The sequence below is a fragment of the Sturnira hondurensis genome, unplaced genomic scaffold, assembly GCF_014824575.4.
Source record: "Sturnira hondurensis isolate 20B ecotype Veracruz unplaced genomic scaffold, ASM1482457v3 Scaffold0018728, whole genome shotgun sequence".
Lineage (NCBI taxonomy): Eukaryota > Metazoa > Chordata > Mammalia > Chiroptera > Phyllostomidae > Sturnira > Sturnira hondurensis.
The window spans coordinates 7,325,972-7,347,976 of record NW_028091359.1 but is presented as its reverse complement, the minus strand read 5'-3'; the positions used below and the strand labels follow the sequence as shown (position 1 = coordinate 7,347,976).

At 40.1% G+C, this 22,005-nt stretch overlaps 2 protein-coding genes across 5 annotated transcripts in view; one reads left to right on the top strand and one right to left on the bottom strand.

The window, feature by feature from the left end:
* The window catches only part of HELZ (helicase with zinc finger), a 154,331-nt gene extending 132,647 nt beyond the window's left edge, over positions 1 to 21,684 (bottom strand). For 3 of the 4 annotated variants that reach the window (XM_037070179.1, XM_037070181.1, XM_037070182.1), the window contains exons 1-4: positions 21,612 to 21,684; positions 20,248 to 20,303; positions 19,233 to 19,312; positions 15,700 to 15,756 (exon numbers count right to left, since the gene is read on the bottom strand). The gene's annotated coding sequence lies outside the window, so the exon portion shown is untranslated. The remainder of the gene's footprint in view (positions 1 to 15,699; positions 15,757 to 19,232; positions 19,313 to 20,247; positions 20,304 to 21,611) is intronic. The other variant, XM_037070180.1, reaches the window with a different exon arrangement.
* On the top strand, positions 7,588 to 7,974 carry LOC119003678 (small nuclear ribonucleoprotein E-like). Its single transcript, XM_037070184.1, has one exon. The coding sequence runs from the start codon at positions 7,639 to 7,641 to the stop codon at positions 7,915 to 7,917; it is 279 nt and encodes a 92-aa protein (XP_036926079.1). The 5' UTR covers positions 7,588 to 7,638; the 3' UTR covers positions 7,918 to 7,974.
* Positions 21,685 to 22,005: the final 321 nt, after the last annotated feature.

The window sequence follows — 22,005 nt, the reverse complement described above, 5'->3', positions numbered from 1 at the left end:
CTTACCGTCCCCGTTGAACGGTTAGATGTAGTCGGACTTCCGTATAATTCAATTTTCTGTCCTTTGGTTGTGTCTTTGTTTCTCCAAACCTTTGTTTTATTCAAACTTGGTTGTGGCAGAAGGCACAGTGTTTCCACCTATGCCTCCATCTTGGCGGAAGTCCCCTCTCCCTTTATTTTTTTAAGATTTTATTTATTTATGTATCTTTAGAGGGAAAGGAGAGAGGGAGAGAAACATCAATGTATGGTTGCCTTTTGTGCATCCCCTGCTGGGAGTTGGCCTGCAGGGAACCAGCCTGCAACCCAGGTATGTGCCCTGACTGGGAATCAAACCGCGATCCTCTGGTTCGCAGGCCTGTGCTCAATCCACTGAGCTACACCAGCCAGGGCTTGATGTATCTCTCCCTTTTTCTCCCTCCTTTCCCCACTCTCTAAAAATAAATAAATATAATCTTTTAAAAAGTAAAATGTCATTTATTAAATAAAAATTAAAAAATGGAACTACCTTTTAACCCAGTGATTCCACTTCTGGGAATATATCGGAAGAAACCTGAAACACTAATTTGAAAGAATACATGCACCCCTATGTTCATGGCAGCTTATTTACAACAGCCAAGATCTGGAAGCAGCCCCAGTGCCCAACAGTAGATGAGTGGATAAAAAACTGCAGTATATTTACACAGTGGAATAATACTCAGCAACACAAAAGGAAATCTTACCTTCTTCCACAGCACAGATGGGCCTGAGAACATTACGCTAAGTGAAATAAGCCAGTCAGAGAAAGACAAATACCACACAATTTCACTGATATGTGGAATCTAATAAACAAACTGAACTAACCAACAGAAACAGACTCATAACACAGAGAACAGACTGACAGCTGTTGGAAGGGAGAGTGGTTGGAGGGCTAGGTGAAAAGGTGAAGGGATTGAGGGGAAAAGCCTCCTAGCCACACACAATAGTGTGGTTCTTACCAGAGGGCCAGAGGGGAGACAGAGGTAACAGAGGGGTGCAGGGGGATATATGGTGATGAAAGGAGACTTGATTTGGGGTTGGGAACACACAATATAATATACAGGTTATAGATATGTTTAGAAATGTACACCTGATACCTATATGATTTCAATGTCTCTGCAATTAATTCAATTTTTCTTAAAAAGGAAAGAAACTCAGATTGTAGCAAGAAAGGCAAAGCACAAATGAACAATTACAAGAAAGACTTAACTCCATCTGCCAAAAACCATGAGGCATGAGCTGGCCTCTAAAGGTGAACAAAAGTTCACCATGCAGAATGAGAGGGAGAGCATATGCAAGCTTTTCAGAGAGAAGAGCTCAAGGCAAATGATGAAGAGGAGAAAGTTCATGACTTCAACTCCAGCTGTGTCAGAGGAGACGAAAGAGGAGCTGTAAATGACCTCAAAGGGCACAAGAAGTGAGGGCTTTATTCCATAGCCAATAGAATGGATGGAAAGGGTTTTTTTAGAGATTTTATTTATTTATCTTTAGAAGGGAAAGGAAGGATAGAGGGAGAGAAATATCAATGTATGGTTGCCTCCCGTGCGTCCCCTGCTGGGAACTGGCCTGCAACCCAGGTATGTGCCCTGACTGGGACTCGAACCGCGATCGTGTGGTTTGCAGGCCCTTGCTCAATCCACTGAGCTACACCAGCCAGGGCTGGATGGAAAGTTTTTAAATAAAAAAGGAACCTATCATATATAAGTCCTATAAAGAACTGATGAAAAGCAGGCATTACCATTAATAAGAGAAAAATAATCCTAGTAAGAGATACTGAGAATTCTTCTGCAGCTTCTCCCCAGCTATATCATCACTTTCACAGCAGGGAGCAGAAACTCTGAACAGAGACCTAAGAGCCCTTGACCTGAAAATCCTGATACTGAATCAGAGGACCCCTCTTGCTGACCTCATGTTACCAGCTCTGCCAAGCACAGAGATAAAGATCCAGTCAGAAACAAAGGACACACTAATTGAAATAAAGGATTTATAGGGAAAGAACAGTAGAGTAGAAGAAGCTGAGAATCAAATCAATAATTTGGAACATAAGCAAGAAAAAAACAACCAATCAGAACAACAAGAAGGAAGAAAAATACAAAAATACAAAGATAGTATAAGCAGCCTCTGGGACAACTTCGAGATATCCAACATATGCATCATAAGTGTGCCAGAAGGAGAGAAAGCACAAGAAAGTGGAAATCTAGTTGAAAAAATTATGCAAGGAAACCTCCCTAATTTGGTGAAGGAACTAGACATGCAAGTCCAGGAAGAACAGAGCATCCCAAACAAGACAGATGCAAAGAAGCCCACTCCAAGACACATCATAATTAAAATGTCAAAGGTTAAAGAAGAAGAGAGAATCTTTTAAGATATTATTTATTTATTTTCAGACAGAGGGGAAAGAAGGAAGGAAAAGAGGGAGAGAAACATCAGTGTGTGGTTGCCTGTCACACACCCCACACCAGGGAACCTGGTCTGCAACTCAGGCACGTGCCCTGACTGGGAATTGAGCTAACGACCCTTTGGTTCACAGTCAGCGCTCAATCCTCTGAGCCACACCAGCCAGGGCTAAATAATACTGATTTTTTAAAGGTGTGGTTAGTACATCGATACATTCAAATTTGCTACCATTTGACTTTCAAAATTAAAAGTCTTGCTTCTGTGATGCTCAGATTCGTTTGCACTGCTCTTCTCAAAGACGCCCATCGTTTTGTGTAATTTGTTTACAGTAGCATGAAGCTCTCATAAAATGACATGCAATGATTCCAAGATCCATTTCCCAGGCAATACTTGGTATCATAAAATTTTATGTTTTCCTAACTTTTTTTTATACTTGCCCATTTGCAAACAAGTTCACCTGCCTCTTTTGGGTTCACTCACTCCTTCCTCACATTTTTCAGTAAGTCAGTAATTTGCTTTTAATCTGCCTCATACATTATTTCCCTGTGGAAACTCCATTACTACCCTGACGATAAGACCTTAATAGAAAGTAGTAAATGTATTGTGGCAAAAAGAAAGAAAATCCAGATTGATACATTCTGAAAATTACCCACGCGAGCCAGCACAGTGGAGGAAGAAAGCATAGCAGAATACGCCCCCTTCCCAACGGGCAGGATGGCCTTAATGAGGCAGTGCCACTAGTCAAAGCGTATCAGACTTCCTCAGGGAGGAAAAAGGTAAGAACCATTACTCTAGAGATGCCATGGGGGCTCCTTAAGCACAGTCCAGATGCTGAGTCTCTGACAATGTCCTTCCCTTGCCTGAACATGCTTTCCCCGCTCTCTCCGGACCTAAATCGTACCCAGCTTTAAACGAATACTTCAAAGTCGGCTTCTCTAAAATGCTCTCTTCCCCAAATCAGGATTACTTCCTCCAGACTGAGCTGGCCTCTTACTCACTTATTATCTTGGATTAAATACTTCATGTCAGATGCCTTAACTGCCCAACACAACTATCTTACAAATACAATTCATATTTTACAGCATTTATATCCCCATGACAAGCATTCAATTCACTAAAACTATTCAGTAAATACTTCAATTGAATTCCCCCAAAAATGACCCAAAATAACCTAAATTCCAACCATTCCAAGAACTGTCCTGTACCAAATTCAGTTCTCATAAGAATGCCAAGTCATAAAAAACAGTTGTATTATCTTTAAATTTATCTACTTTTATCCAAAACTGTAATCTGTGATGGTTGCACGGAATACACAGGCAAAATATTCTGTAAAGTAATAAGGTTTTATTTATTGTACTATGCTAATATACAGCCAGACTTAAATTTTTCTCCAAAACTCATAAAATCACTGAGTATGCACGAACCATTAGAAAAGAGGCTAAGCCTATTGAGAAGAAAACTAGAAACTAAGATCATCAATATTACTCTATTTTGAATAATCTCTTTCATAAAGACGTAAACTCTCCTAAATTCCACACTGAATAAAATTCAATATAACAAAGAAAATGTTTTAAATACATAATTTAAAGCATTTAAATTATGCCCTGGCTGGGTAGCTCAGTTGGTTTAAGCATCATCCTGATATGACAAGGTTGTAAGTTCTATCTCTGGTCAGGGCACATATAAGAATTAACCAACAGTCCTGGCTGGTGTAGCTCAGTGGATTGAGCACGGGCCTGTGAAGCAAGGGGTCACCGGTTCGATTCCCAGTCAGGGCACATGCCTGGGTTGCAGGCCAGGTCCCCAGTGGGGGACACATGAGAGGCAACCACACACTGATGTTTCTCTCCCAGTCTTTCTCCTTCCCTTCCCCTCTCTCTAAAATAAATAAATAAAGTATTTTTTTTAAAAAGAATTAACCAATAAATGCATAAACAAGTGGAACAGCAACTCTCTTCCCAAATCATTTCATATGCATACTAATCAAAAAAGATATGAAAAACAAAAACCCTAATTACAAAGCAAGAAAATTATATTAAAAGACTGACTTCTAAAAGAGGTTGCTGCTTGCCAAGAAAATTTTATTATAAACATTTTCTATTCTTTGCATTCCATTTTTCCTTCCATGTTATCTGTTTAGACTTGTAAACACATCATCACATAGAACCGGTGACCTTTTTAAATAAAACATAAATCAATATAAAAGAGCCAGCTGCGTAATTAAAACGAAAGGGTATCATCATCATCCCTCTTAAAGGCTGTCTTCAATTTACCAATAGTCTATGTTCTAAAACTGTATTTTCAAACCAGATGTTTGAAACTCAGACCAGTTTCCTACAGAAACAGTGTTAAGAACAGAGGTTACTAGAAAAGATGTGACAAAAGCAGGTTACAAAGTAATGGCTATATGTGTAATCCCATTTTGTACATTAACAGATTACAAAATAATGTACATAGTTAATAATTCTATTTGCATAAAATGTGTGCAGTGAATATTTTACACAAAAATCTGAGATATATGAAATATTAAAAGTTCATTATCTCCTCCTTTCCCAAAACACATAGCTTCAGTCTAATCATGAGAAAAACATCAGAAAAACCCAAACCAAGGGACATAGAATGAAATACCTGATGAGGACTCCCTCTTTTTTTTCAATTATGGTTTACATTCAATATTATTCTATTATTGGTTTCAGGTATATAGCATAGTAGTTAGATAATCAAATTCTTTACAAATTCCCCAATATTTCCAGTACCCACCTGGCACCATACATAGTTCTTACAATATTACTGACTAAATTCCCTATGCTGAACATCTACATCCCCATGACTATTTTGTAACTGTCAATCTGGTCTTCTCAACCCACTCACCTTTTTCACCTAGCCCCCCAACTGTCCTCCCCTCTGGCTACCATCAGTTTGTTCTCTGTATTTATGAGTCTGTTTCTGTTTTGTTTGTTCATTTATATTGTTCTTCAGATTCTACATATAAGTAAAAGCTTATGGTATTTGTCTTCCTCTGACTGACTTATTCACTTAGCATAATATACTCTAGGTCGATCCATGCTGCTGCAAATGGTAAGATTTCCTTCTTTTTATGGCCAAGTAATATGCCATTGTATGTATGTACACAGCCTTTTTTTTTTTTATCTTCACCCCAGGACACTTTTTCATTGCTTCCAGAGGGAGAAGGGAGAGAGAAAAATACCAATGCAAGAGAGAAGCATCAACTGGCTGTATCCATATGCACGTGGACCAGGAATCGAACTGCAACCTAGGTATATGCTCTGACCGGGAATCAAACCCACAACCTTTGGTTACAGGATGATGCTCCAACGAAATGAGCCACACCAACCAGGGCTGTATCACAGCTTTTTTATCCACTCGTCTATTGATGAGCACTTACTTGGGTTACTTCCATAGCATGGCTATCATAAATAATGCTGCAATGAACATAGGGGTGCATATATTCTTTCAGTTTAAGAGTTTGGGGTTTCCTCAGATATATTCCACCCAGAAGTGGAATTGCTAGATAAGGCAGTTCCATTTTCAGTTTTCTGAGAAACCTCCATACTGTTTTCTGTAGTGGCTACACCAATCTGCATTCCCACCAACAGTACATGAGGGTTCCCTCTTCTCCACATCCTCACAAACACTTGTTTGTTCATTTATTGATAATAGCCATTTTGACAGGTGTAAGGTAATAGCTCATTGTGGTTTTAATTTGCATGTCTCTGATTAGTGATCAGAACTCTTCAAAATTGTCAGAAAAACAAGGAAAGTCAATAGAACTGTCATAGTCCAGAATACATAACAACTACATTCAATGTGGTTCCAGGACAGATCACTAACAGAAAATGAGCTCTAGTGCAAACACTGGAAAAATTAAACAAAATCTGAAAATTACTTAACATAAATGTTCCAATGATGTTTTCTTTCGTTTTAGCAAATGTACCATAAAAATGTAGTATGTTAACAATGTAGGAAACTTCAATGAAGAGTATATAAGAACTCTGATTCCTGACTGGTGTAGCTCAGTGGATTGAGCACGGGCCTGCAAACCAAAGGATCGTGATTCGATTCCCAGTCAGGGCACATGCCTGGGTTGCAAGCCAGTTCCCAGCAGGGAATGCACAAGAGGCAACCATACACTGATATTTCTCTCCCTCTCCCCTTCCCTTCCCCTCTAAAGATAAATAAAATCTTTAAAGAAAAAAGAGTATATAAGAACTCTGACATACCTTTACAATTTTTCTATAAATCTAAAATCATTCCAAAATTGAAAATTTAAAAAGTAAAAGTGAATATCTATGAGTGATAGATTATAGATTCTCTTACCTGCATTTTCTAATTTTTCAACAAACAACATACTTTACTGTCAGGAAAAACAAAAAAAGGCCCCGGGCCAGGTGGCACAGTTGGCTGGAGTGTCGTCCCACACACCAAAAGGTTGCAGGTTCAATCACTGGTCAGGCACATACCTAGGCTATGGGTTTGACTCCCAATCGGGAAGCAACCAGTCAATGTTTCTCTCTCACATACGTGTTCCTCTTTCACTCTCTCTTTCTCTCTCTCTAAAATCAATAAGCATATCCTTAGGTAAGTATTAAAAAACAGGGGGTATAATTATTCTAAATCTTAAAAAACTAAAGAAACATAATAAACTAGAGAAATAAAGTACATTTGAGGATAAATGGAGATTTATATACAGACTTGATATTTACCACTAGTATTACTGAATTATTTTCTAATGTGTGACAATTCTATTACATTTATGAAGAACATGTCCTCATTCTTAGTAGATACATGTTGAAATATGTATGAAATGCCATTCAAGATGCCTGCCACTTCTCACTCTCACGTGGCTCATGAAAAAACTCTACCTATCTATTTTAGACAGAAAAAGAGAGAAGGCAAATTATGGCAAAATACTAAATAACAACTGGATCTTGATTATACTATTCTTTCAACTTACTATAGTCCTAAAAATTTTCGTAATATAATTTAAACTGTCTTCATTAAAGTGATTCAAAACCAAAATTAACCCAGAAGTCATAATTTTCTCTCAAATATAAAATATATTCTAATTTTATGTACTGCTTAATTTATCTTTTCCAATTTTTAAAAAAGGTCAAAAGGGATTATTTATTTCACATAAGAAATTATAGCTAGAAGTGGCTTTTCGAGGTAGCGTGTGAGTTAGTGTGGTCTTTCATCAGCTTCCACCATGGCGTACCGTGGCCAGGGACAAAAAGTGCAGAAGGTGATGGTGCAGCCCATCAACCTTATCTTCGGATACTTGCAAAATAGATCTCGGATTCAGGTGTGGCTTTATGAGCAAGTGAATATGCGGGTAGAGGGCTGTATCACTGGTTTTGATGAATACATGAACCTTGTATTAGATGATGCAGAAGAGACTCATTCTAAAACAAAGTCGAGAAAACAACTAGGTTGGATCATGCTGAAAGGAGACAATATTACTCTCCTCCAAAGTGTCTCCAACTAGAAATGACTCATGAAATGAAAAATTTTTGAGGAGCAATAGTTTGTGTTCTTTTTTAGGTGTTCTTTGTTGCGGGTAGTCCTTCAACATTTATTCACACTGTTTTGAGTACCCTTTTGTTATTGCCAGACCACAATAAACACTATGTGATTGTTTTTATTAAAAAATTTACACTGTTCTTTCTAAAAAAAAAGAAATTACAGCTGACATTCAGTAATAATACTTAAGTTTCCTTCAAATTGATACTGAACATAGTCTTTTTAATCAGCTAGGCTGTTTAGACTGATCTTGGGCTCATTAATTTCTTTTAATTTCTAACGTGTCTAGTTCTTTTAAAATAAGTGTATTTGTTTGAGTACAATTATCTTATTCCTTAAAGAAGCTGGAAGGACGACCATATAACCCAGAAAACACAGTTGGAGAATGTAAAGTGTAAGAAATAGGATCACTGACAGAATAGAAAAGTGGATCTCATCTAAAGCACACTCCATGTACCCTAACACAAGCTCACCTTGAGCCTGAGATCCAGTACAGACACATCTGCCCAAAATGCCTGTCTCCAGGTGAGAAAGGAGTAGAAATGCCATGGCACACGGGAATCCTCTTTGCTGTCTACTGCTAATTGACTTAGAAACCTTACTATTATTTCTACTCCTGAAATTCTATTATTCTACATAAGACACCTTTAAAACAGGTATGTTATCACTTCACACTTCTTAGGATGGCTACTATAGGGAAAAAAAACAGAAAATGACCAGTGTTGGCAAGGATGTGGAGATAAGGAAACCTTTATGCATTGCTGGAGGGATAAGGTACTACTGCTGTGGAAACCATAAGGTGGTTTCTCCTACAGAATTACCACACAACCCAACAATTCCACTTCTGAGTATTTCCCAAAAGGACAGAAAGAGAGCATTCAAACAGGCATCTGTACACTCACGTTCATAGCAGCATTATTCACAAGAGCCAAAAGGTAAAAGCAATCCAATTGTCTATCAACAGATGAATGGATTTTTTAAAAGTGATATTACATACAATGGCATATTATTCAGCCTTGAAAAGGAAATGCTGACACACGCTGGACCTTGAAGTCTTCATGCTAAGTGAAATAAGCCAGACACAACAGGATAAGTACCGCATTGCTGAATTTAAATGAAGTCCCTAGAGCAGTCAAATTCAGAGACAGGAAATATAATGGTGGATGCCAGGGGCTTGAGGGAGCGTGGAATGGGAGGGTTACTGCTTAAAGAGTTTCAGTTTAAGAGGATGAAAAAGTTCTGAAAATGGTGATAGTCCACAGCTTGACTGTATTTAATGCCACTAAATTATATGCTAAATTGGCTTGAATGGTAAAATTTTATGTTATGTAGATTTTCTAAAAAAAATTAAAAGCATACAAACCATAATGCCCTCCTTAAAGCAGTTAGGCCCATGTTCTCATCCAGACGCAAATTTAAATGCTCACTGCCCATTTCCCAAAATGCCCTGCCCATGAAAGAGGACTGACTGAGCGGACAGGGCAGAGCCAGAGGCGGGAAATTGGTCCTAATATTAGATCACTAAATCAACTTAGAAAAGCCAAAGCAAAGTGTAAGGTTCACAGTGGCTGGCAAAGGCAGGCAGAGAAGAGAAAGCAAAAGCTGAGACTGAAAAGGCACAGCACAGCTATGAGAAAAAGGAGTAACAGAGAGCAGAAGAAATCAGAAAAGGGAATTACCCCAAGATAAGAAAAGAGAGGGGACTAGAGAGAAAGGGAAAAGAGAATTATAAACAGAAGGATTCATTCAAGAAGATATCCTGCTCAAGGGCCAAGAGAAAAATAACTGCCTTCTACTGAGATGGCCATTTGTATCCAAAGAAACCAAGAAAGCCCTGGCTGGAAAACTCAGTTGGTTAGAGCACCATCCAGATACACCAACAGTGTGGATTCAGTTCCCAGTCAGGCACATGCAATAATAGTCAACCAATGAATGCATAATAAGTAAAACAACAGGTTGATACTTCTCTCTCTACTTCCTCTCTAAATACATTTAAAAAATTTAAAAAAGAAACCAAGAAAGCTGACAACACCTATAAAAAGAGGAAAATATTGTTCTATGAAAGAATATTAATACACCTCTATCCGCAGAGGGCTACTGCCATTTTTTTGTTTTTATTTTGCCCTTTATGAGAAGAAAATGCTTATTGGTTTAAGAATAATTTCAATCTGGACCTAACTTTTTTATTTGCATCAAACACTGGCACGCCATGACAAGTTAAAGATGTTCTATGACATGGGGGTTAAGAGCATAGGCTTAAAGCCAGATCTGCCTGAATTTGAGTCCTGGCATCATGACCTAAGGCAATCTGCATAGAATTTTGTCTCATTTCCAAACCTGTGTAATGGAGATAATAAAATATCTACCTCACAGTACAGTTGCAAGAAATTAAATAGGTTAAAATATGAAATCACTTAGAACAGTGCCTGACCTATACTAATCACTATAAAAGTATTAGCTATCACAGCTATTAATTACTATAAAACTATTATCCTCTTGATAAGCTCGATGAGAGCTGGGATTTTGTGTTTTGGTCACTACTGAAGCTGCAGGGGCAGACATAAAACAGATTTATTGAATATTAAAAATGTGTTGACTAGTATGAACTTCATGCCTATACCACAGAAGCCCAAAGGGATGAACGGCACCACTGACAACTAAAATCTCCTACTCCTATGTACACGCTACTTCAGTCTCAAAGTTTATAGTTCACAGACGGTTTTTACATACTCTACCTAGAGCAATTCACTGAAGCTGGTAAGTCCATCTCACAGATAAGCTAAGACTCAGAAAGACTTACGTGATTTGCCCAAAACAAGTCTGAGGCAGCGCAGGAATTCCGGAAGTATATTCTACTTCTGTTTACTCTGGACCCTACCCCAGAAAGCCTGAAACATACCCTACTAAAATGTTCTTCTCTCCTTACCTGCAAATACATACAGTTTAAAGTCACCAGAACACCTTCTCCCACTAGCTCAATATAACTGATGGGCAGGGAGAAAGTGATGAAATAACATTAATAACTGCTGAAGCTGGCCCTGGCCAGGTGGCTCAGTTGGTTGGAGTGACACCCCATTCACCCAAAGACTACAGGTTCCATTCTTGGCCAAGGCACATACAGGTTCAATCCCCAGTTGGGGAATGTACAGGAGGTCAACCAGTTGATGTTTCTCTTCACATCACTGTTTCTTTCTCCCTTTCTCTCTAAAATCAATAAAACCGTGTCCTTGCGTGAGAACTAAAAATAATAATAATAACAACCTGTTAAAATTGGACGATGGGTCTGTGGGGTTGATTACAGTCTTCTACTTCTGTATGTCTGAAAGTTTCCATAATAAAAAAAATTTAATTAAAAATGAAGACCTTACTTCCCAACATAAAGTTTCCCACTTCCAGCTTTCTGCTGAGCACACCTAGGTGTGGGCAGACACCACAGCTGAGAACCTGCAGCACTTCTCAGCCCAAGGCAGGGAAAGAGTGCTGGGCTGGGAGTCTGGAAGCTTGTCTGCGCTCTGCTCTAACTGGCTGGGAGACCTCACCCATCCAGCTACTCCTCTGGGCCCCAACTTCCTCACCAGTTCCCTAAGGGTTTAAAATTCTGATTTATATCTCTTGAATCCATTACCTGCTTTCCAGTCCCAAGGCCACCAATTCAACTCAAGTTCTCAACATCCCTCACTTGGACTATTAGCATGAACCAAACTAAACTCCCTGCCTCAAGTTTCTTTGCAATACCAATCCATCACTTGGATGCTCAGTCTGACATTTAAGATCCTCCAAAACCCAGTCCTGGCCACTTGGCAATCCCACCTTCCACTATGTTCCTTTATGTATCCCAGGGTCCAGGTGATCTGGATATACAGTTTCCTGTGACCTGCCTCATTTCCAAAACCACCCCTGCCAGTCTTTGATCACACTATCCTACCTTCCAAAGGCCCTCTTCTTCCCAATGCTTCTAATGAGCAGCAGTACAATTTAAATGCCACCTCTTCAGTTGAAGTATTCCTCCACACCCCCAAGGGGGCAGTATCACTCCCTCCATCTACCACCTAAGCAGTGTGTCTGAACCCCTTTTATAGCACCTATCAAATTCCTATTAGTTCTTTCATTTTGGGGGTGCTCCTATTCTCCCTAGCAGATGATTCCTTCCTTGTCTGTAGGAATGATGTTTTATGCATCTTTGTATCCCTCAGAACAGAGCTGCTTAAGGAGAGTGCCATGGCACGGTGGCATATGATAAAGATAAAGAATGAATGAATAAGATGAAGATGCTCTCTCTACCAGGAGTGCCCAACCTCTTGGCTGCTCTGGGCCACACTGGAAGAAGAAGAGCTATCTTGGGCCACACATTAAACACACAAATACTAATGAAAACTGATGAGCAAAAAAAAGTTTGAAGTAAATCTACAATTCTGTGTTGGACTGCATTCACAGCCATCCTGGACCACATAAGGCCTGCAGGACGCAGGTTGGACACCCGTGTCTAGACAGTAATCCCACAGCCCTCCAAGCAGCCACAAAGGAACTTTAGTAGCCAGAATCCGCAAGTGCTCAAACCTCAAGCATTCTCAACCAGGGAGACGCCATTATGATAACTTCAAAAGCATTCAGAAGACACAACAGCACATGGTACACAGTAGATGCCCAAGAAATATTTGCAAAATTGTACCTATTCCCCTTTAGAACACTATCCCCAACATCACTTAACATATAAACCAGACCATCTTTGAACATTTTCGCTGAATATGTTCTAATTATCTTTTTAATAATCACTCTTTATTAGCTGGTTATACTTGCCTTACTATCCAAAGCCCACATCAATAGTTTATAGCATAAAATAGCCAAGAATATGAACAATTCAACATGAAGAGATTCAAAGAGTAAAGCTCACATTATAGGAAAAAGAAACACAAATGCCTCTTTATTACATAAGCTTAAAATTTTTTTAAGGAGCCCTGGCTGGTGTAGCTCAGTGGATTAAGCGCGGGCCTGAGAACCAGACGATCGCGGTTCGATTCCCAGTCAGGCCACATGCCTGGATTGCAGGCCAGTTCCCAGCAGGGGACTCACAAGAGGCAACCATACATTGATATTTCTCTCCTTCCCTTCCCCTCTAAAGATAAATAAATAAAATATTTTTTAAATTTTTTTAAAAAAATTTTTAAGGAAAAAATGTATTTCTGTCCAATTGTAGTAAAACAGAAATATCCATGTATCTCATAGTAGTACAGCTGATAAAATATTCTTGAAAACAGCATGACAAGACATACTAACATTCATACCATGCTAATAATAATGTACTCAAAAAGTTTATCCTAGAGATATAATTAGTCAGAAAACAATACAATAATATCTGTTTTGATATAGGTTAAAGTATCGACTGAAAACCAGCCAATAACATAAAGACCTAACATAAAAAGATTTCAATAGCCCTGGCTGGTGTGGCTCAGTGGATTGCATGCTAGCCTGAGAACCAGGGAGTCACCAGTTCAGTGCCAGGGCGCAAGCCTGGCTTGCGGGCTGGGTCCCTGGTCGGGGACACCCAAGGAACAACCCCACATTAACATTTCTCTCCCTCTCTTTCTCCCTCCCTTCCCCTCTCTCTATTAAACAAATAAAATATTTTTTAAAAATATATTTAAGTAAATTAGGAGCACATGACTTGATGAAATATTTGCAGGCTTTCAAAATGTTAGATAGATTAAATAGTGACACCTTTAACACGGAACTGTTTCATAATCTAATACATAGAAAACATTCAAATTATACGCATCATAATTTAAAGTGAGCAAAACATATTTTAATGGAATGCCAAAAAGAAAATCAACTATTTTAGTGGACTGACCCCAATTTTAACAATTTATTAAATACCCTAACTTAAGAAAGTTACACCATACTGAGGGCATAGAGGGGTTCCAGGACACAAACTTGATATAGTCTCAAGAAGAGGTCCACCCCTCCCCATAATGTTCACTCTGGCCTTAACTGAAAGCCCTCCCACACTCCTTATCACGATGACCTATGAAACCCCCAGATCCTAGCTTTCCAAAACAACAAACTACCCTAGCTGGTCTTCTAATCATCCCCATGACCCTGTGGGGGATGAATCGTGTAACACAAGCACATACTCATGAAACAAATAATCCCGGCAACCAAGTATTATTTTAGCAATCAGCAAGTAGCCAAGCCCACATTCAATTATAAATCCTAAAAGTATAGAGTACTGTCACATTAAAGTATCTGGGATTCTCCAGGAACTTGGGAGACTTGGTGGACTGACTCACAGTGAAAAAAAGCAGCACAGACTCATAGACAGATCAAAGATCTAGTCGCCAGGAGACACCCCGCTACAGTTAAAAAGGGAGAAACTGTTATTTTAACCACAAGGAACAGAAAACTAAAAACTCCAACGTACAACAAATGAGTAAAAAGTAGCTGGCAAGGTCTTGTAAATCTTATGCAGCTGGCATCCAAAAGGCAGGATAGCAAGTCACTTTATTAACACATGACGCTGTCCAGAGCTGGTGATGTCAAACAGAAGACGGGTAGTGAAAATATGCTACAGCCCTGGCTGGTGTAGCTCAGTGGATTGAGCGAGGGCCTGTGAACCACACGATTGCAGTTCAATTCCCAGTCAGGGCACGTTCCTGGGTTGCAGGCCAGGTCCCGGCAGGGGACGCATGGGAGGCAACCATACATTGATATTTCTCTCCCTCTATCCTTCCTTTCCCTTCTAAAGATAAATAAATAAAATCTCAAAAAAAAAATGCTACAGACATGCCCTTAGCACTGATGTTCCACAAGGACAAAACTAAAACAATCTTCTAGCTGTTCCTCTGTAGTTTTATAATTTTCTAAGTTTAATAATGGAAGACCAAAGTAGTATAACGGACCAAGAAGTTAAATTACTGTGAAACAATAAATATTTCTTTACTTAGCAGAGCATTTCAGCAAAAGATAAATAATTTGAAGGACCAATATGACCATTGTGTGGAGGGATCACAATCATTAGAAAATAAGTTTAAACTTTTTCTATTGATAGAAACAAAATCTAGATACTATTCTCACTATCTAGATCCAAAAATGCAGATATATGGACCTGGCTGGTGTAGCTCAGTGGATTGAACATGGGCTGAGAACCAAAGGGTCGCGAGTTCGATTCCCAGTCAGGGCACATGCCTGGGTTGTGGACCAGGTCCCTAGTGGGAGCATGTGAGAAGCAACCACATGTTGATATTTCTCTCCCTCTCTTTTTCCCTCCCTTCTCCTCTCTCTAAAAATAAATAAAATCTTTTTTAAAAAAAGCAGATAGTCATTCTTGACAACATACACACAGCAGATAACAGGGAAAACAATTCAACAGTTAACTGAGAGCACAGGTGATGACCACTCCAGAATGTCGACACAGAAACAGGAGGACCTCTCCAGTCCCCATCACGTTGACAGGGTGAGCTCCCATGCAGTCACACATTCAGAACAGAGGTAGAAGATTAACCTACCCTCACTTCTCTTCAAACAAACTGACACACTGGCAGGCGATCTCTTTGGGGACTGTTCAGCATCATCCAGTCAGTTCCAGAAGTAGCCATTTTGGTCAGGACCCACATCTTCAGGTTACCATTCTTCCACCCTGTCCCATCTCCTACTTTCTGGCCAGAAACTCTCATCTAGATTAAGTCTCTGTTGTCTCTTTCTGATTTTCCCAAGTCCTTGTTTTCTAAATAAGGTTCTCCTAAACTTTACTCACCTGCAGTTCACTGCACTGGGTATCACCCAAATAGCCCATCAGAGCTCTTTATAATTTCTGAAAGAGAGAGAAGGGAGCTTTTAAATGCACAGTAGAAAATACCATTGCTAATATACCAGTTCTGCAGCATTTGTATCCAGTATTCACAGCATACAGTTTGTTGGCCCACAGTATTTTTTTTATTTTAATATTTTATTTATTTATTTTTTAGAGAGAGGGGAAGGGAAGGAGAAAGAGTGTGAGAGAAACATCAATGTATGGTTGCCTCTCATGTGTCCCCCAATGGGGACCTGGCCCGTAACCCAGGCATGTGCCCTGACTGGGAACCAAACCTGCAACCCTTTGCTTCACAGGCCCATGCTCAATCCACTGAGCTACACCAGCCAGGGCGGTCCACAGTATTTCAATAAAATGTAGCATAACTAGCCAGGACCAAGAGTCCTGAGATAAGAGTCCAGAGACACAATACGTTTGGTTGAATGTTTCCACTGCTTAGCAGTGTGTCCTTGGACAAGTCACCTGACTTCTCCAGGCCTAAAAATCCTCATCTGGAAAACAAAGACGGGCTAGACAGAAGCAGTAGAGCCTATAACCACAGAAAGAGCACAAGCTCTCCAAGACAGAACGCCAGCACCAACACTTACCAATCTGGTGACGCTATGTCAGTTCATGTTTAGTCCTACTGTCCTCCTTTGCAAAATGTAAATAACAAAGACTATCGTGGAGTTGTTATGCGAATTGAAGGAGAAATGAATTATAAAAAGTGAATGGTAAGGATACTGTGCAGCATATCATACAAGTCCATAGATGGTAACTATCACCATTACCCAGCGCTTAAGTTATATGACTTCAATTCACAAATATTTATCCTCTTAAAATATCAATAAATAAAAAACCTTACTAACCTGACAATGTAATTAGCTGTTTGAGTGATTCATTAATAATTCAATTACAGTTATCTTCAACTGATGGTAGTTTAAGATTATCACTATTACTTAACATCACAGGAAATAAGAGTGGACTAGTCCCTGCATAACCTCTAAACTGGTTCAGTGGCCACGCCCTCCCTACCTCTCCCCCTGCTTTCACTGCTACGAGTGCAGCTCAGCAACGTGCAGCTCAGCAACAGAGAGACCTCCCAAATGCCCAATGACACCCACTGTTTTCTATGGCCAGCTCAGGGGAAGAAGACTAAAGGTGGAAGAAGGAGAACAGAGGCTTTTCTTTTTATTCATTTTTACTTCATACACTTAAGTACTACTCAAATTTGCTTACCACAGCATGCATCAGTTTTGCATAAAGATTAATAAATAAATAACAATTTAAAATTTAAAGAATATTAGTTATACATATTGCTTATTGAAAGGATGGTTGCCTTACAGAACTATTTTCACAAAAATTTCCACAAAAGAAAGCAAGAAGGCAAATTCCGATGTGCCAAGAACACCTTAAATGTGCCACAGGAATAAAAAAAATCACAAGCATTCACAATGCAGAATGGTTCAGTCAAAAAATGTGCTATGGCCCTGGCCAGTGTGGCTCAATGGACTGAGCATGGCCTGTGGACTGAAATGTCACTGGTTCCATTCCCGGTCAGGGCACATTCTGGATTGTGCACCAGATCCCCAGTTGAGGGAGTGTGAGAGGCAACCAACCAATGTTTCTCTCACACATCAATGTTTCTCTCCCTCTCCTTCTCCCTCATTTCCCCTCTCTAAAAACAAATAATATGCCCTGGCTGGTGTAGCTCAGTAGACTGAGCGCGGACCTGCGAACCAAACAACTGCAGTTTGATTCCCAGTCAGGGCACATGCCTGGGTTGCAGACCAGGTCCCCAGTGGGGGACACGTGAGGCAACCACACATTGATGTTTCTCTCCCACTCTTTCTCCCTCATTTCCCCTCTCTAAAAATAAATAAATAAAATTTTAAATATGCTACGCATTCCTTGAAGAATATGATAAATCAATCAGTTTTGCTTTTCTGTTTGTTTTTATTAAAAAGCAAGGTGAATATACAAACTCAGGTTTTACCAGACAACATTCTGCTCTTGGATAAACTGACCCAGTAAAATTTACACAGTAAACAAATTGGTGTGACCCTTTGGTAATGTGTTGAAAAAACTTTCAATTTGTTTTAAACAACTGATGGCTCAAAAAAAATTTTACATGTAAATTCAAAGTCTTCATGTTATATCTACAATGTTATTTTTAAAAGAAATATTAACCCAATTAAATTCAGGATTACTCAAAAGTATTATCTGGCCACCCCCAAAGTTACAGGCCTTTTATGCTCCTTCTAGCCAATGCTACAGAAATAATCCTGACTACACCCATCAATTTAAATGAACTGTAAACTGGTATGGCCACTCCACACATTTCAGTTCTCTCCTAGAAAACATTTCAAAATACTACTTAGAAACCAAATTATATTTGTATGTGTACTTATCTAGGTTTATGAAAATAAACCACAGAACAATTTGCTTATAATTTTTAATAGCCCCTCCCCCTCTCTTGTGAGTTGATAAACTTGGCCCTAAATCTTCTATTCATTTGAAACAATAGCCAAAGGACCTTATTTCTTGTGCTGGGTCTATATCTGGATCTTAAATACAGTTTGACAATTATAAACTAATTTGCATTTAATATTAATACCAAGCCTACCTGTTAAACAGAAAACAAAAATGCACATATAAGATCTGGTCTACTTATTTGTAGGCCCCTCTGCAATATATTCTTAGCCTTCCATGAACATGCTGTATATTTTTAAACTGCACAAGGCCCTTTTCAAGTAGGAATGATCTCTGCTGTTGTTCAGCATCACTCCCCTGTTCATTAAAGCACTAGGCCCCCCATAAATGTACATGATTTTTAAAACACTGCAGTTTAAATACTTATGGTATCAGAAAATTAAACTGCTTGCTAACAGTTGCAAAAGTCAAGTTTACCAGCTGATAGAGAGGTACTTATTGGCTCAAAAAAACCACAGGCTTACCTAAAAATAGTGTCCTTGCTTCTCAGCCAAAAGGACTGGCTAGAAAAGCTATGTCTCTGTGGAGCTCAAAGGCACAGACTTCTGCTTCACCACGACCCTCATTACTGTGGCATCTCCCAGTTTAGAAGACTTTGTGTGACGACTTGTTTGGTGGCCAACTACTAACTTCACTTTGAAGCAAATACTGACATTTCACATGGTCAACATGTGTGAAATTGTGGAAAATGTCTTGATACAATTTAGGCCAAACACTAACCACACGAGATTACCTATTTCTAAATATTAAATTTTAGACTACAAATGAACATCTCCATAGGCCAAAAAGCCGATCACTGGTTCCACAAAGTAATCTATAAGTTTAAAAAATAAAAAATAAAAGGTTCAGATTGGGAAGTATAAGGCATGAATATGGCTCCATCTGTAAGCTGAAAATAAATAAATTTTAAAGTCCTTATTTTCTCTGCCAAGAATAAAAATAAATGTGATACACACAAGCACTGCTGAGTTTCAAACACAAGCAAATGTGGTGTGTGCACTTACAAAAGGATCTTGGTTTATGTCCACCTTCCTCTCCCAAGTTTTGTTTTTTTTAAGGCAAAATGTCAATTGTATGCCTCAATCTGGAAAAAAAATAAAAGCACAGCTTATTCTTTTTAAACAGATGCTGCGATAGATATGAAAAAGTTTGTGAGACGATTTCAAAATCCAAATGCTACCCAGATGTGTTAAAAAAAAAAACCTGCAGTAACCAATCTACCATAACTTCGTTTTCTCAAAAAACCGTAGTAAAGTATGTTTAAAGTTCAGAAAATTACTTGTGAAAAATGTAGAATCAGCAAACTTTTCTCATCTTCAGTACTGAATACTGTTTACTAACACAATAGTAATAAAGTCCTTTAAACCCAAAACATTAGAAGTTACATTAAATAAAGCAACACTTTTAATTCACACACCACATGTGACCAGGAAATAATGACAAACCAGGCTTATCCCTAAAAAGCTAAACAAAATTCAATGCTATCATTTATATCTCAAAAATAACTATGAGAGAGACAAGCACTATTCCATTTTTCAGAAAATAAAAACAGGAGTGACTGATGCGCCTAAAATAATTCTTTGCAATGGAAAGGGTGTACAAGAGCCCCACAAACTGGGAACACACAAAATCCACACACATGATCACTGACACTCAGAGACAGAGTGAGTGATCGACACCAGAACACAGATAAAATTAAGACATCCAATTAAAGTTACATGAGAAAATTTAAATAGGCAAACTATAATTACTCCTGGTGAAGATACCAGTCAAGGGTAGCTGCAAATAATATCTGGCTCTGGGTAAGCTCCTCTATGGCTAAGTATGTTGAAGCTACTGAAAAGTTTAGTACACTTGACATATTTTTCCTTTCTAAACCTAGCCCTGCCTATATACCCATCTGACTAAGTTATCTGGGAAATAAAAACAGACCCATGAAATTACTAGTCTCAGCGTCACCTTTATGAGTTGATTAAAATAAAGGGAAAAAAAGTAAAACATTTTTAACTTCAGTCTCACCTTACACATCTCACCAGCACTGTAGTTCTTTAGTGATCAATCACTTCATCCAATTCCTGAGGCAAATAGAAAAGTAAAATGTGTCCATACAACATCAGTAATAGTAATAATCAGTAGCAAACATTTGATCAGCCTAAAGTGAAAGGGCATCTAAACCTCAAATGGAAAAAGTGACCAAAATGGTACAGTATGAGATTTTGTAAACGAGTCTTGCTTGAAAACAAAAATAATTCCTTTGTGATATAAAATACATTACAAAATGTCCTTAAAATCCAAAACATAAAAAAGTCATCTCTTTTAGCACTTACTGACCTTTCAAAAAAAAAAGAAGAAGAAGAAGAAGAAAGGGAGGAAGAGTAGAAATGAAGGAGAAGAAACCTCATTAATAAGAACCAAGAAGGTAAAATTAAGAACTAGCCAGGACAACTTCCTCCCCTCCCCCCCGCCCCATCCAGGAATCCACTGTCTCTGGAGTTATACATATTCTATTAATGATTTGCCTGAAAAGCCTAAGTTATGAAGGAGAAGGAATAACCCATTTGAAGCTTCAAAGAAAACCTAAGGAACCTAATCCAAGAAGAAGCCTTAGACCCCGGCTTCCATCTCTGTCTGAAGGACCCTCAGCAAAGGGGAGGGTGTAGAAGGCTCGGATAATTTCGGAGGAGAGGAATCCAAGTCCCTAGATAAAACTGCAGTCCTTGAGCCCTAGAGCAAGGAAGCTTTACAGGAATCTCCAGGAAAGGGTAGTCTGCTTTTATTTGTGTGAATGTGCTTGCGGCCCAAAGAAAATTTCCGAGGGGTGGAGAAAGAGGGAAAAAAAGTGAAGCTCAGGAAAGAGCCCTCGGCCAAGGAGGGAGGGAGGCGCACCCCTGACCCACTTTTCCCGACGCCCACCTTTCGGCCCCCGCCCCTCCCCGTGCAAGTCCGAGCCCTGAGGGGACGATCGAGCGGGGCGTGGGAGGCCCGCACGCTCCCCACCCCCAGCCGCGACCCGGAGGGAAGCGTGCAGGGAGGTTCGACTCCCCCTTGCGGAGTGCCCGGGGCTGGAGAGACCTCCCGCCGGCTCGCGGGCCGGGTCTATGCGGCCCCCTCTATATAGCCTGGGCCAAGGGCGCCGCGGCCCTCAGCGGAGGGGAAGGGGACCGAGGAGGGGAAGAAGCTGTAAACAGCCCCAGCGTCCGGGCCTCGCCTCGAAGAGCCCTGCGTCTCAGGCCCCGCCATGGGTCGCCGGGGCCCCCAGCTGGCCCCGGGGCCGCCGTTCCCGGAGCCCAGGGGAGCGGAGGGGAGTGTGGTCCCCTTCTTGGAGGGCTACCGCATCTCGCAGAGCGGTCCCAGCAGCAGAGAAGGGGGAAGTCAGGACTTACCTGTCATTACTTTCTACGCCATCTTGGATCCACTTGTCAACGTCCCCACAAAGCATTATGGGTAAGAAAGAGCCTTTAAAGTGACTCCCCCCCGCCCTCGGCCCCCGACTCCCGCCTCCGCCGCCGGCACCGCCCCTCGGGCCGCACCTCCTACCCGGAAAGTTGCCCCCAGTGCCTTGCTGGCTTGGTCGCCCTCGGCCCGGCCCCCTTTCCTCCTCTGGGCCCTGTGCATTTAAAAGTCACCCCCATTTTTTTCAATGTAGCTTTGGGTTTTTCTCTTTGCTCCAGCCCCTGGCCTCCCTTCCCCCTACTCCTCTCCTGCTCGCCGGTTCCCTTTGCCCCGCCGCCCTCCTGCCCTGGCAGACACCCCACGTCTGCATTTAATCAGCCCGAG

Coding starts and splice junctions, on each gene's coding strand:
- LOC119003678 (XM_037070184.1), top strand. CDS start 7,639: ATGGCGTACCGTGGCCAGGGACAAAAAGTGCAGAAGGTGATGGTGCAG.